Source organism: Pavona decussata, unplaced genomic scaffold, assembly GCF_977016875.1.
Source record: "Pavona decussata unplaced genomic scaffold, jaPavDecu1.1 SCAFFOLD_58, whole genome shotgun sequence".
Classification (NCBI taxonomy): Eukaryota; Metazoa; Cnidaria; class Anthozoa; order Scleractinia; family Agariciidae; genus Pavona; species Pavona decussata.
In genome coordinates, this window is record NW_028145480.1 from 5,516,952 (window position 1) to 5,531,955 (window position 15,004).

The 15,004-nt window shown below is 38.6% G+C and overlaps 1 protein-coding gene across 1 annotated transcript; it reads left to right on the forward strand.

Moving 5' to 3' along the window:
• Positions 1-1,953: 1,953 nt before the first annotated feature.
• LOC146479874 (uncharacterized) lies at positions 1,954-10,421 on the forward strand. The gene is made up of 5 exons (XM_085110733.1): positions 1,954-2,111; positions 6,558-6,785; positions 7,458-7,691; positions 9,172-9,225; positions 9,679-10,421. The coding sequence occupies exons 1-5, from the start codon at positions 2,045-2,047 to the stop codon at positions 10,131-10,133; spliced, it is 1,038 nt and encodes a 345-aa protein (XP_084966859.1). The 5' UTR covers positions 1,954-2,044; the 3' UTR covers positions 10,134-10,421.
• The last annotated feature ends 4,583 nt before the right edge of the window (positions 10,422-15,004 follow it).

The window sequence follows — 15,004 nt, forward strand, 5'->3', positions numbered from 1 at the left end:
AAATTTAGCAGAAACAGAAACTCTATAGCCGTTTGTCTTCATAATCGTAAATTTTAGCTGTTAGAGTTTTAATTTTTCTCCCATATCTTAAGTGTGTACATAATCATTGTGTATCTTTGAGTTCCGCTTCTGCAAACTACTTCTTGAATTCAGTGTCGTAGGATTCCTCAATAAAGAGTAAGATGATTATCATTGCAGTCGAACCCGAATTATAGAGGTGTCCGTTTTAGAGAAGTAGGCCGTTATATGGATTTTGCTCTCTCAGGGACCAAGTGAACTGTCCGTAATAGAAAGGTCTCCGTATTATAGAGGCCAGTAAGGAGAGGTTCGGACTGCATTTAGATCCTTCAGTTTTATGTTTTGTTTTTTCATCCAGTCCCACCGGCGTACCGATGGCCGTTCCGCTCCAATTTCATTACCGGCCGCGAGCCGAAGAGCCGCTTCGATCTTCCTAAAAAATCCTATTTTTCGGAGATTTTCTAAGAGGATCGAAGGGATCTCTTCTCACAGGGTACAAAGTTCATATGTCTACCAGCCGAAGAAAACGAAAAAATGGAATGAGAAAAAAAGTACTTTTCGATGATTGTCGGGCATAGGTCCAATCTTTATATTCGATTTTGGGAGGCAAAGTTGTCCGCTTTCTGGTGCGTTTCCAAGATCTTCTCCCACCGCATTAGCATGGCACATTTCCAACATCACTATCAGGCTAGCTTCTGTTATTGGGACTGCGTCACAAATGTTACAATGTCAGGAGCCCGTGACTAGTTAAAAATGGTTCGTACCTGTTTAAAATACGATAGCAACAACAAAGTTTTCTTCTCTCACTTTTTCTTGCTCCCCACCTCCGCCCCCCCCCCCCCCCTCCCCCCTCCCCAGCCCCGATAACCGCCTGCTATAACGCAGACTACAAACAAAACAAAATCTGGGAAAATAGTAAGACAGGCCATCCGGCCTCAAAGTCTCATCGTCGCCTCCTGTTGACGGGTCGGTCACATAGCTGATAAAAAATACGGAAAAAGAAAATTGAAGAGAAGATATTTTGACAGCTTTGAATACCGTAAAAACTGACATAAATAAATGAAATAAATCAGTAATCAGGTGACTCCTTTGACTGCCATTTTGGAACGATCTAACGAGCCGTCATGACTACAGCTGATTTTAGATGACAGTCATTTTTGATATGTATACAAAGGATTTTATTTTGTAAACACCCGCGAAAAGGGAGCACGCGATGAAGCGGCAACTTTTTTCGGGTTTTAAGCAGTTGTGTCGGTTAGGTGATAGGTAAAACATTTTCAAATGGAGCATTTTCAATTTCGTCACTTTGTTCAGGTTTGGTGGCATTACTGATTGTTTTAATGTTTGCTTTGTAATTACGAAGCCGTGAAAAATTAAACTTTCATCTTTTTATTTTGCTGTAAGTCACAAACCCTTTCAACGCGTATTAAACAGGCTTGAAAAATCTAAATAAAGCTGATAAAAAATGAATCGAAACGGAACTTTAAAAGGCAATCCTGAATAAACAATAAATTGCTTTTACACATGTCGAAGTTGAAATAAATCAATGCAATTTCCAGGCTCGATTTCAAAAGAATTGCCTCGCTACCCGGTGCTTGAAAGTTACAAAAGCCTCGTTTTCTTCAGCCGTAAAAACTTCTTTTGTTCCAAGATTTCTCGAGTTCGCTTCACATGCAAATGTCGTCGGCATCTTATAGATCTATGTTCTCGCTATTATTCCTCCAGACACGAAGGATAAAAGGCATTCTTTTTCGGCTTCTTAAGTCTCATTTAGCCAAAGCCTTTGTTGTTTCCGAAAGAAAAATAGCCCCATTTGCGATTGGTCGCATAACAATAGCCACTAATTCTCCATATTTCTGCTTGAATGGCCTGTAATCATTTTAACCGCGAAATGTCTTGAAAGAAACTGACATCTGTTTCGTTCGATGGCCAATCACCGCGCTCGCCTGCTCGTCAATTTCCATAATTGGGCACATTGACAAAGACCGACAGTGGCGCTTGTTGTTTGTGGACATGCACAAGAAAGATGGATAGGCGAAGAGAGAGATGTGGCTTCGTTTTGTTGATTTTCTTGATCTTTATGCTTCCAATAGGTAAGTGAACCTGGCGGAAATACAGCTTCGGGAAACGTTACACTGTTTTGCTGGGCTTAGGAAGGTAGATTTGCGTTTTAGCTTCTTTAAAGATTAGCAGCCCCGCAGTTCTGCTTCGGCGATCAATTGGTTGTACGAGGCAAGCACGAGATTCATTTGTTGTTTTGATACCAAATTTAAGCTCTATTGCAGCGATATTTTGATTTCTTAAAGCTTTCTATTGGCAAGAAAAAAGAAGACTTTGTCTTCCAAGTAGAAACTCGATTTGCCTTCATACATGGCAGCTAAGTAATGCCGTCCTCCGATGATGGTTTATTGGTTTGCGTTGAAAGTGACCTCACACGAAATCTCAACTGCGGAAGTTGTCAAGTCAAAATCTTACTCATAAACAATTTGAAACGCCTCACGGTTGAAGAATAATACTACTGCTTCTTAAGAGTCACTTGTAATGCCCTTCTTGGTCATAAGATTGTACATTATTCGGGTTTATTTAAGCTTAGCTTGCCTCTACGGTGTACGTGGTGGGTTTCATCTTCGGTGCAAAACAAGTCTTTGATCTCTCGCCTCTCTCGCATTTTTTTCCTAGTTGGGTAACTCTGTTTTATTTTTAGCTGACACGAGGCCGCATTGTCCAATATCCTTTTCTCGAAGTTGTGGATTGGCTAAGTCACGAAATGAGTGTCGGCTTTGGTGACATTTCGTATTCTTCCCTCGTTTATTTTAATCAAGTGGTTCTTCTTTTAGCCGTGTTTCCCTGACTTCGGGACGACAAAAATATGCTTGAAAGCTTAAATCCCGTACACAGCCTCCCAAAATTAAAGGGATTAACTTCTTCAAGAATGTAAACTCGTTTTCCTTGTGTAGGTAAAGAAACTCTTGTCATTGTCTTGAAAGTGCATTAAAGGCCCTGAAATCTTTCATGTTTATATGATTGTGGCTTTTGCTAGAAAAATGCCTCCGGCAAATGTACTGTTTTGAATGTTTCACCAGCCGTCCGGTTTGTTTCAAGAGAAGCTATTTACATTGAATCAAGGCATTACTTCAGCTAAACTTGAGATAGAACGATAAGGATTGACACTTGAAACAGATAAACGGGGTCAATTTCATATATTTGAACTGCTAAAGATCGTCGAAAAAGTGACTGCACAGCTTATCTCAAACTTTGCGTGCAAAAGCAGTTCACCGGCTCTGTTATAAGTTAAGTAGATTTCCTGTTGCAAGGGCAGATGTGAAACTTTGGGCAATTTCCTGTCGCTTGATAATGTTTACTTGTTAACTTCGAGTTTGCGAGAGGCCGAGTTGTTATGAAACACATGTTTACAGTTTCATGTTGAAGTTGTGTCGATGCGGTCATAAACCTTTCTTTCTGTATCTGCAATACCGCTAAAATAGAGTGGTACTTTCGAAGTTACTGTTGACAGATTTCAATGGGGAATGCGAGCTAAAAATTTGCAAAATAATTGCTAATGAGTGATTTTCAGCAGTAACCACAGAGGTCATAAATAAAGCAAAGTGAATGGTTAATTGTTTTCACTGAAAGGCAAGCTCACGCTACATAGGAAAGCAATAATAAAACTTCTTCTACCCTTTGTTTTCATTCAGAACATTGCTTTGCTCCACTCTTGAAAAAAATTGATTGCATTACAGCCTGGATCAAGTGGTAAACAGGAGTCTTTGAAAGCCGACAAACCAATAGGAGAGGATTTTCAACTCTCATTCATGTTGTAATAGGCAGTTACTTTTTCCCTCCATATATCATTCCTCAGACTTGAGCCAGAAATTGAAAAGTGGGCACCCAATATGTGTATCCCCTGCAAATCTTTTTTAATAATTTTGTGAATTTTCCACACATTTTTTTTTTCAAAAACGTGGGCGTACATAAGACTACTAAATTGAACGCCCTTCTGGCTAAACATTGCAGTTGTTGACATTTTTGTGTTTATGTTGTTCAGTTGGAGTGAAAATAAAGTCTAGAAATAACTGTCAGGGTCATATATTCAAGATGGATCACAGGACAAAAATATTGTTGTTTTATTCCAAGGTGGTAAAAAAGCCTTTCTGACCTCATTTCCCCTACAAGCTCTCATGGACTGTAAGAAGACATAATATTATTATCTCGTTCAATATTTTTAGAAGGCTAAATTCTGGATTGGTAAGGTTACTAGAAGGAGGAAGAAAAGTCAATCTAAAAAAAGATATATTGTAATTTGCATTAGTTCTTTTTTGACTTGGGCATTCATCATAGCTGTCTCAGTCGGTGCTGCTTCAACATAACTTGTCTGTTCACACCACTGTAAAAGTTGCATTTAATTTTGTTATTTGGTCAAAGTAGTAAACCCAAGCTGGAGAGCGTAACAACATACGATGGGAAATATATATGTCATCTTTTCTTTAATAATACCTTGGGCTCTTATTGCCTTATAGCAACTTTCGGTGTTGTGTGCGTAGTAGAGAATATCGACTACCAGTAACTTTCGATAGCAAGATAAACAGCTGGAAGACCGCTTTAACTGTCAAGCTGGAAAATCTTCCAGGTATCACCAAAAGAAATGAGAAATTAACCACAACTAAAACCTAAAATGGCTGATAAATGTGTTAACCTGGTAACTTACACGACTTGCAGGAAAATTCAAACTAATTACCCGCTTTGGATCGGTTCTGTTCCGTAACTTTTGGTAGAATTCAGCCTTTCTTTTCCACGGCGCTAAATTTCAAAACCACCGATTTCTCAATCTTGGATTGACTTCTTGATATTCCCTCACGTCAGGCTGAACATTAATGAACTTTTATCTCCCAAAGTCGAGTTCAACCATAAATAAATCAGTTGTGCTTATATTAAGACTCCAGACTGATTACATGGTATGTGGAAAGGTGCCATATCAAACGATAGTTGCTGTGCACGTAACATGGAAAATGGCTGTAATGTAAACATACATTTTTATATCTTAATTAATGGTCTGTTTACATAACGGGAGTTTGATTGTAGCAGGCAAATTGTCCTAGTGGGCAAATCAGTTGGGTTGATCCAAGTTGGTGGATCATCATAGCTGAGAACTAGGATTATGTTAGCAAGAGGGTCATCTTGTCGTCATGTGAACACCATGGGTAGGGGCAACACTTCGCCCAGGACAACTGTTCACTGGCTTCCAAAAAAAAATCTGAACTTGATGTTAGCAACAGTGGGATATAAGTCTTGATATTTGTTTCTTGCACCGAAGAATGTTTTGTTTTCAACAGCAGCATGATTTGGAAAAATTTGTTTTTGATGCATGTTCCAAAGGCCATTGTAACAGATGTTTCTAATTTGGCCACCTAAACCCGTTGAAACTTGCAAAAAAGTCTGTATTCAATAATATTATAGTAGAATGTAATAACATTCAATATTGGGTTTTTTTTTTTATTTGATTGTGAACTTTAGGTCAATATATTGGTGTCGCACTTGGGGAACAAAAATTTACTGTCTCAAGTTTTCATGATATGTGATGGTCATACTTCTACACTGTATGTAGTAACATCCTCCCTCCTTGTTAACATTCCCTTAGAATGGCTGGGACTGGAGGTGTATCTTTGCTTTCTTGACATCATTGATTGTATTGTGAATGTTGAATGCATCTGATAACACGACAGCTAGAAAGAAATATAAAATTTGGTTGACTGGCTTCAAACTTGTAACATGTTTGAAGTTACCTGTAGGTGTCTGTGGCTGTACAAACATCTGCAAAATTGGCATTTTTTCAAAAAGTATCCTCCAGTCTAAAGCTTTTTAACCTTACGTTTACCATTTGTTTAAGGTGACAACTGCCTTCATTTAGTTAGTTGTATTTTTGTTTGTTTGGTAACCTACAAAGACACCTGTAAAAGAGCTCTCAAATGTGGTGGCATTATTGATCACTGGAGAAAAGTTGTAAACAACTGGCTTGAATAGAGAAAGCCCTTGCACAGCACGTGTGAACATTTTATTGTAAAGCACATTGGAGAATGTAGCAAGAAAAGATTGAAGAAAGGAGAGAAGAAACAAAAAATAGTTTCAAAAGGACTCTGTTTAATGGACTTTGTTTTGCCAAGTTGGTGATGATGTCATTCACCACTGCAAAATCTGCAGGGATGCCAGATATGCGTTTCAAGATAAATCTAAAAGGTCGGTTATTAATTAACAGGCGTTCAATTTTGTGAACAGTCATATCTAGACATTGTTTGCTGCTTACAGTGACAAGAAGGCTTGCATCCCAAACTAGAAAACTATTTATCTACTTGAAAGTAAACCACTTATAAGCAGATTTGGAGGCCCACTGATTGTCTTAAGCCACAGCCTAAGTAAGACTCTGTTTAAATAACTGGCCCAAAGAGTGAGTTGCCAAATAGCTGCTGAAGAGAACATTTAACTCAGAGGGTTGTTGTGGGAAATCAAGAGCAGTGAGATGACATTTCATATCTTTCTCCTTGTAGAATCAAAGGCCGACAGCAACTGCACTGTAAGATGGCTGACATTTTGCAAAGAGCAGTTTAATGAAAACACCCTCCCAGTGTGTCCTGAGGTCCTTGAATTGAAAACCTGCCTTGCAGCTTGTGCAAATACCAGGAGCCGGCCCAATGGAATTGCAAGGATCAAGAACATGTATGAGTCACTTGTAAAGAAAATGAATTCTTATCCTGACTGTGTTCCAGCCAACAAAGGTATGTAATGTATGATTCATCTGTATCCATGTGAAGTTCACTTAATCAAGGGGCCTATGTGTTGGAAATTTCTAGGTTTTTTGGTTAAAACTATGCTGAAACTGAACCTAAGTACCTTTCGTCATCCATGAAATGTTCCTTGAACACAAGGAGAAAGATATAGGACCCCAAGACAGACTCAGTGGTCCGCAAATGGAGGGTTCTCAGGTCGAGCTGTCTTTGTGACCTGACAGATTCCTCTCTGATTGAGTGGTTAAAGTTAAGAAGATTTGTCGAGACCCATGGGGATGCATATTGACCCTCTTGAAATTCTTTGTTGACTTCCTGACTTTGAAAGTTATCTGGAACACTGCAAGCAGAAGATATCATTCAAGGGATTTTTTCAAACGGAGAACAAAACAATGACAGATTTATTTTTCAGTAAGTAAAAAGGCATGCACTGAAAAAGAAATTCTAAGTTCTCCAAACATGAGTCAAACCTTAGACCTTCCGATTACTAGTTCTGGTGTTCTTCTTCTGAACTTGGAAGACTTTTAGGAGCTGAGGCCATTAAACTCGGTTCCTGCATACTGTGAGGATTTGAATACTAACAAGTGGCACATGCACAGTGAAAGAAATGTGAGCTGGGAAGAAAGCAGGGTACTTACGTTCTGATTTCCTTTCTCTTCACAGTTCATAAAAAAGAGTGCAATGAGGAATTTGTCAATAACTGCTACCAACAGTTTAACCACAATGCAACACCGATTTGCCCTGAAGTCAAAAAGCTTCGAATCTGTATCAGTGAACTTACGGGGTGCCATGCTATGAAGCACCCAAAGTTTGTACTCTCCAGAGATATTCTTGAAAAACACAGGGATTGTTTCTATGTAAATTACACAAGGATACTGGAGGTCCTCAAAGAGAGAGGTAAGGTGTGACAGTCGGTCATCTGTTGTTATCTAGCCGAATTACAGTACAGGCCCCAGTTGTTCCAAGAGTGGATAATTTTATCCACTGGATAGGTTGCTGTGTGGCAGATAAAATGTGTGCAAGAATTTCCCCATATAGCCCTATAATTTGTGTATAAAGTAGAAGTATCTGCAGGGCTGTCATTAAGAGGCGGGGGGCCGGGATTTCCCCCGTTACTAAGAACGTGGCCCCCGGCTATTTTTGTAGGAAAATACAGTGTAGAAGAAAAATAGAACCAAAAGAAATTCCTAGCTGTTTGATTCCCCCGCCTACTTGTTGTATTTATCCAGCAACTTGAAATCTTAGTGACAGCCCTGATCTGTCTTATTTAAGTTTAGGAGTGTGTGAAAAAGTTACCAAAAGCTTTGGATGTAATACATTATATCTGCTGGATAGCGACTTATCCACTGGATGAATTTATCCGCTCTTTGAACAACTGGGACCTGTCTGATAACTGAAGTACTGAGAGCACACCTGACTTAGGCTGATTTTCTCGTTTTGCTTTGAAGTGTCTGAAATTTTGTATTTGGCCATAAATTTAGTCAGAGAAAATTTATGCCAAAAAATTGAGTCAGCAAAAGAAAAGAAAAAACAGTGGTATTCTTCAAAAAAATTTAAGGCTTCATGCAAACATTCCCCATAAGTAAGTTATCCTCTCAGCCTCCTGAATATTTGTTTATAAACATGATTGAAGGGCTTAGTGTATAACCAACCTATAGTGCAATTCAGATAGCTTCTGGTGTGTTTTGGCTCAGATTCACCAGAGTTTTTGCATGTGGCCTTGAATTTCTTCGGGAAACGTTTCTCCAATGTTTTATCTACTGCTTTGTGTTTTGTTTGCAATAAACCCCATGATTATAGGCAAGATTTCTGTTTTATCAGCCTAACATTCTGTGGCTTTATATTAAGCTGATCTTATTATAAAAGGGATGTTTCTTTTTGAGATTATGGCTTATTTTTGGAGGGTCTTGTTTGTGGGGTTGTTCTCTATTTGCTCCCAAATCTATTCATACATAGATGCTGGCTTATTGTGTGTTCTTTGTTCAGGCCAATTTATGCATACTGATTTACTGGTATGATAAGTAGGATCAATTGTGTTGACCAATTTACAAGTTACAATATTTGTCAGCCCATTTCCTTTTCTATTGGTGTAGCACAGGATAACTTATCAGCCTGACTCAAAAAATCTGTAGTACTGCCGTAGAGTTTTATAAATCGTGCTGATTTTCAATGATCCACTTACTCATTTTCTTTTTCAAATTGGACCAAATCGCCCTGATTGATTGGTATGTTTAAATTAGCCTTTAGTCGCACTACAATCTTAACTTAATCTTAACCTCTGACTAAATTTAACTGGATACAGAGGCTTTTTAAAACAATGTAATTTGATGCGTTTGCTAACAGGATTTATTTGTGTTTCTTTCCATAAACAAATCAGATAATAACCAGAAAGAAGTTGAATCTCCACAGGAGATCAAGACACAACGAACAGGTAAGAAAACAGTGCCCTGCAATGAAAATCTTGAGTCAATATTTATTGAAAATCTTGATAGGATTTGGGTTGTTGCTTTGAAAACTGTTAATTTTGTTAAAGAATTTCTGTGCACATGGTTTTGTGCTGAGAGCAGCCTTCTAGGTACCAAACCAAAAAAAAACAATTCCCCCCAAAGGTGTGAGAAATAGCAGTGTGAAGATTCATCGTGCTAACAGAAAATATTCTTTGACACCAAGAACATTTGGAAGAAAGTTAAACAGAGCTTTTGGAACCCATCCAAGTCCAATTTTAATGATAGAATAACACTGTAGACAAAAGATATATTTGCTATCATCAGTATTAACTCCCTCAACAAAATACAACAGCACTATTCATGTTTAAACTGGATACCTTGTTAATAAACACAGGGTGTTGTAAAGTTTCTTATAATGAGGTATGTTTTTTCCCTAGGTGTGACCATATCGGTGACGACAATTAATACAACGGAGAAACCTACTGAGAGTAAAACAGAACAGCAGTCTGGACACCTTCCATATACATTTGTCGTTGTGGCGACAGTCTGTACCTGCATGTTTCTAATAGTTCTTGTAGTCTTCAGCATTGTGCGGCATACAACGCTTTCTAAAAGACAAAGGAACTCTTCTATAGAAAGAGCTCCCATGAGAATACGAATTCGATCACACAATCCCAGATACAGAACTAGACATCATCGGCATCATCGCAGCAGTAGAAGCCATGTTGTGATGCATGGTGCAGTACGGCAAACTGTTTCTGGATTCTTTGAGGGCAATGTTGCTCCACCGCCCTATAGCGCGGTATTGGACGATAATGAGAGTGTAAGAGCGGGTGATCCACCACCACCTTACAGACCTCCATCTTGCGTGGCTATCGGCGTCATTGTATGAAAAAGTTGCACTGCTCTACATGATCTTTGTGAATTTGTTCTGTTTCCATGGAAACTTCATTTTGGAGCTTCAGTGGTCAAAACATTCATGGTTTTGTTACGTGTGCCTGCAGATCCCAAATCACATCACTTCTGGTTGATATGCGGAGCGGCAGTATGGTTCAAGTCACAAATTAATACTTAAACATTCAAAAAAATGTTCAGATTTTATGAAAAATGTATATAGAAACAGTTTTAATGAAATGTATCGACAGACAGATTCAGTTAAACAGTATTTTGCTAATGGTTATCCTACTTATTAATTTGTTTGTGTAAAAAAATTGCAGTAAGTGGGTGGGGGAGTGTGCAGTTACTATTTACAACAATATTTGATAACTAAATTTTAAACAATATTAATAACTTGTAATTTTTAATCTTTTCCCTGCAAGTGAATGTGATGGTGGCCCAGTTTCTTCATCGTCAACATCCCCCACCCCACCTCTTAAAAGTGTTGTTCCTCACCTCATTCTTCACAGTCTTCCTTAAAAAGGAGGATTGTAAACTTTGACTGAGGGCCTCAAGTTCTTTTGAAACCGAGATTTTCTAAAAGTGAAAGCCAGTTCACATGCTACCATTTCTCAGTCAACTAGGTAATGATTTTTTTTCGTATAGTCTTGTGACTTTGTAGATAAACTTAAAGTCATGAGCTAATTCACTGAAATAATTATTGTTCCTTAAAGGGCCCTAGTCAGCCACACCTTTGTTTTTGTTTATATGCGAGAGTTTGGCTATTATATTTTATTCGGAGCATGTCAAAATGAACGAAATTACTGTGAAACTATTAAAGATAATGAAACATACTTTCAGGAACACAACTTACAGTAAAACAATAAGATTTCGCTTCACCATTCAATATCAATAATTTCGATGGCATCAAAAATGGCGGAGGCTGACTAGGGTCCTTTAAGGTCAAAACAAATGTCTCCTATATGATCGCTTTTTTATGTCGAATTGAAACTAATCAAGGGAAATTTCTAATTCAACTTTAGGCCAAATCGTCACGTGCCCTTCTACAGTGTACCAGGAAGCTGGTCATTTGTAATGGTAATTGGACTTATTGGTGTACAATTCAGCGAGCAATTTGAAGAACGGTTCCAAATCAGCTGAGAGCATAGCACAGGGATGATTAGTTGAATTATTTTGGCACCTGAAACTACAAAAAAGAGCTTCACAATTGAATAAAATATTGGGTACCTCACATGACCAGAACAGATTTGAAAAAATTTGTGGAGGTCCATTCCTGAGTTGCTTTGAACCTCATTATGTAAACAAGGCTAAGTACAAATCTCTTTATATGAAAATTAGTTTTGTTTGCATATGAAAGAAAACTATTCTAATTTTCATAATGAAAACTTTCAACTTAGCCTCGCTTTCATTAAGAGGTTCAAAGCAACCTGTAAATGGCCTTTTTACAAACGGTGCGTAAGATAAAGCCAATATAAAGCCGCTTGTACTCCAATCAGTCCAATTAGCCAGTAATGGTGTTTGGTCTTTCTATTTTACCATGTTTTGTATGAGTAATAATACGATGGTACTCCACCTTTTCTCTCCCTATCCAGGTATATCAAATCGTTGAAGACTTCTAAATAATACAATAAAACTGAAGAAGCTCAAACTATCTAAATGTTGATAAGTGTTGATGTCACAACTGCCAAAAAATACTTTGCCCAGAAAAGTGTCATGGGCCATTTCTACATGGGCGGGGGACAGGAGTGACTTGATGGCTTCTGTCTCAGCCCCTTCCCACCTCCGCGAGAGCGGGAGAGGGGGGCGGGGTGGACTCCCGGTTATAACCAATAAGCTTTCCGTGTAGGATGTGTTGATGGATATTGTTTTCAAACCGTTTTAGTTTAAAACAGTGGGTTTGAAAATGTACATTCAGGGGTTAGAATTAATGTAGGGAACAGCTCTGAAAATAAGCAGGGAATGACATATTTTGGTAAATGGGTGAGGATTTCGAGCCATTCGGCATTGCTCGCGTGACCACTTTGAACAGGAAGTGGCGTTTATATTTCACACCGTCACACGACGAAATTCTTTTTTTCACAGGAAGTGCGAAATCAATGTCTTTTACTGTTTGTGTGGACGTCTACTGTCATGGCGTGCCCGTTTTAAATACATTCAAAGGCTACAAACGCTTCATTAACCTTTAAGCCCCGAAGGAAATGCCAAATTTTTCTAAATCGGTAACTATGAACCAGGAGACCACATGTGATAAACCATTTGAAAGGTATTTTCTGGGGTATGCTATAAATTACACCAAAAGAATAGGAGGAGGTCACAGATTGAATTGACAAGTGCCCAAAATGAAAAAATAAAAACGTTTAAAATTTTTCTGTTCCTTGTACAGATCGGGTATGTCCCTAAATTGTAGCTTAATTTGCCGCTGTCAGTGCATTGGTTGTTGTCAGATATTAACTTGGCCTAAAACGTACAAAGATAAAAAGTTCCAAAAGTTGCAGGGGTGGTAAATCAAGTTTTGTATAGAAGGGGGCATGATATTATGCCTTCCATGCGCAGATCTTTTCAAGATCTTTTAGTTGTGCAAATTTCACGCAAATTGACTGAATATTGAGCATGTAATTGCATGTTGTGCCATATGGCACTATCGGGGCTTAAAGGGTTAATGCGTGAGCTGCTTCGTTAAGAGTCAGTGAAGTGTTGGCCTCCTGAGCTCAAGCAGACCTTTTGGCTCGTCACGTACTCCTTGCAAACCTTGGAGAGGAAAGCGTGACGAGCGGAAGTCTACATTGGTCTGACAGACAGACAGCCCTTATTTCAGCACGATTAAAATTAAAGCTCTGCAGCATAAGAATAAAAAATATATAAAGAAATATATACACAGTAAAATCCTCAGACCCTTAATCCTATTTTAAAATTCCCTATACATAATTGAAATCCGCACGTCTAAAATTGGCCGTTGTTGCTGAAGTCTCCTTAAAAGTTAACTCCTTGAAGATATCGATCGAGCGGATGTTGTCCTTATAGTTCGTATCCGCGAAATCCTTGTCCTGGGCAATGATAACATGGCATTCCACAGTATTGGGCCTCTATAAGCGATGGCATTTTTATCATAATTAGTGTTGAAGCGTGACACTGTTAGCGTATCATGCGCTTGCAAAGAATGCCCTGGGGCAACACGATCACAATGACAGTCCAGACAAAACAAAATCTACGTGTACGGCAAGAATTAAAACACCTGTTTTAAACTGTCAATTCCAGGGAAACCTAGTCTGGACTTGAATTCTTTAAGCAATTGATCTGTTTCCTGGAAAATGATACTCTTTCTTGACCAAAACTCTCTTATTTCTATACCCTATTCCAGACTAAGCTGCTTGAAAACCATACTCATATAGCTTATATATGGGAGTACCCCCAGATCGGAAAGAGAAACCAGCGTTTCTATAAATAGCAAAATAGAGTCATCTCAAAGTCTCGTAACGCAGAAAAACTAATCTCTTGTTTTCGGTGGGGCAAATATTTCGTTTCGAGAAAAATAACAGGGCATTTTCGTGAAGCCAATATCATCTCGGAAATTTCCCGGTTGTTCGAAACCCGATTAATGTTAGCCCTCCATTGACAGTTAACCGAGGTTTTCATTTCACCCCGGTTAAAAGATTTAAAAGCTATTTTCAGCGCTACTGGTAAAGGAAAATCTAAGGATAAAACGAGGGACAAAATTTTTCGAAGAATATTTATTGATTAGTAGTTAAAGCCGATCAAAGTTCACGTTAACCCAGGATTAGCTTAATCGGGTTTTGAACAACTGGGGAAAAGATTCCGCTCCTTATCTGCTTATAAATACACGGAAATTTCCATTCTCATCACGGAAGATCAAGAATCGGAACAGATCGAAGCGTGGTACCTTGGTACCTGTGGTACTTTGTGGTACACAAAGATGCCTTTAAAAATGCCTTAAAGATTTTGGGGACAGAGAAGAAAACATTTAAGTGCGGCTCCTGGTGCAGTGGTTTGCGTTGAAACAACTCAATACCGGCGTAAAACAAATATATGAATTTCCTACTTTTCACTTCCAAATACAAAACGAAAAATTAAAACATGCGCTACGTTAACCACACGTGCAAATCGCTACATATTTGAATAAAGTGAATCCCGCACAGTTACAACAAACCATAGTTTATTGTTTTTCATATCTACGAAAGCAGGGATTTATTACAATAAAAATATGGAGTACCCGGTGAATTGCAAAAATAAAATAAAAACAATTTCTTTATTTACCACCCTTCTTCCGATAAGCCCCCCTCCCCCCCCCGGAATGAGGGCGTATTAACAACAACAGCCCTAGGTATTTCAGCTTCTAATACATAACATAAGAATTATTGATAAATGTGTGATCTAAAATTAACATTTTGACATAATGGTCAGGACCTTTTCATAAGTCGCTTTGATGGCAGATTAAATTCAGTGCCCGGGGGGGGGGGGGGGGACACTTGGGTTCAGTTTTACTGGGTATGTGCCGCTGGCCCAACTAAGTCACTTTCTATTTATGCATCTACTTTGTTCTGGACCGGTGGTTTTGTGCTATTGTGTAACTGGTTTATTGAAGTTGTGGTTTCAAGAACAGAATGTAATGCAAGGTGATTGTGACATTTAATAAACAACAACATTCTGAATTTTTTAGCCGAGACCATTTTGACTCCCTACGTAATAGAGTTTTCTTACCCCAAAAATCCGAAAATGTGCGACCCCATTCTAGTAACTCTATTGAAAATGCAACCCCATTATAGTCAATCCAGTCGTGAAAATGCGACCACATCCAGCGGCACATCCCCATTAGCCTCTTATAAGGGAGTGCCCCCCCCCCCCGGGATT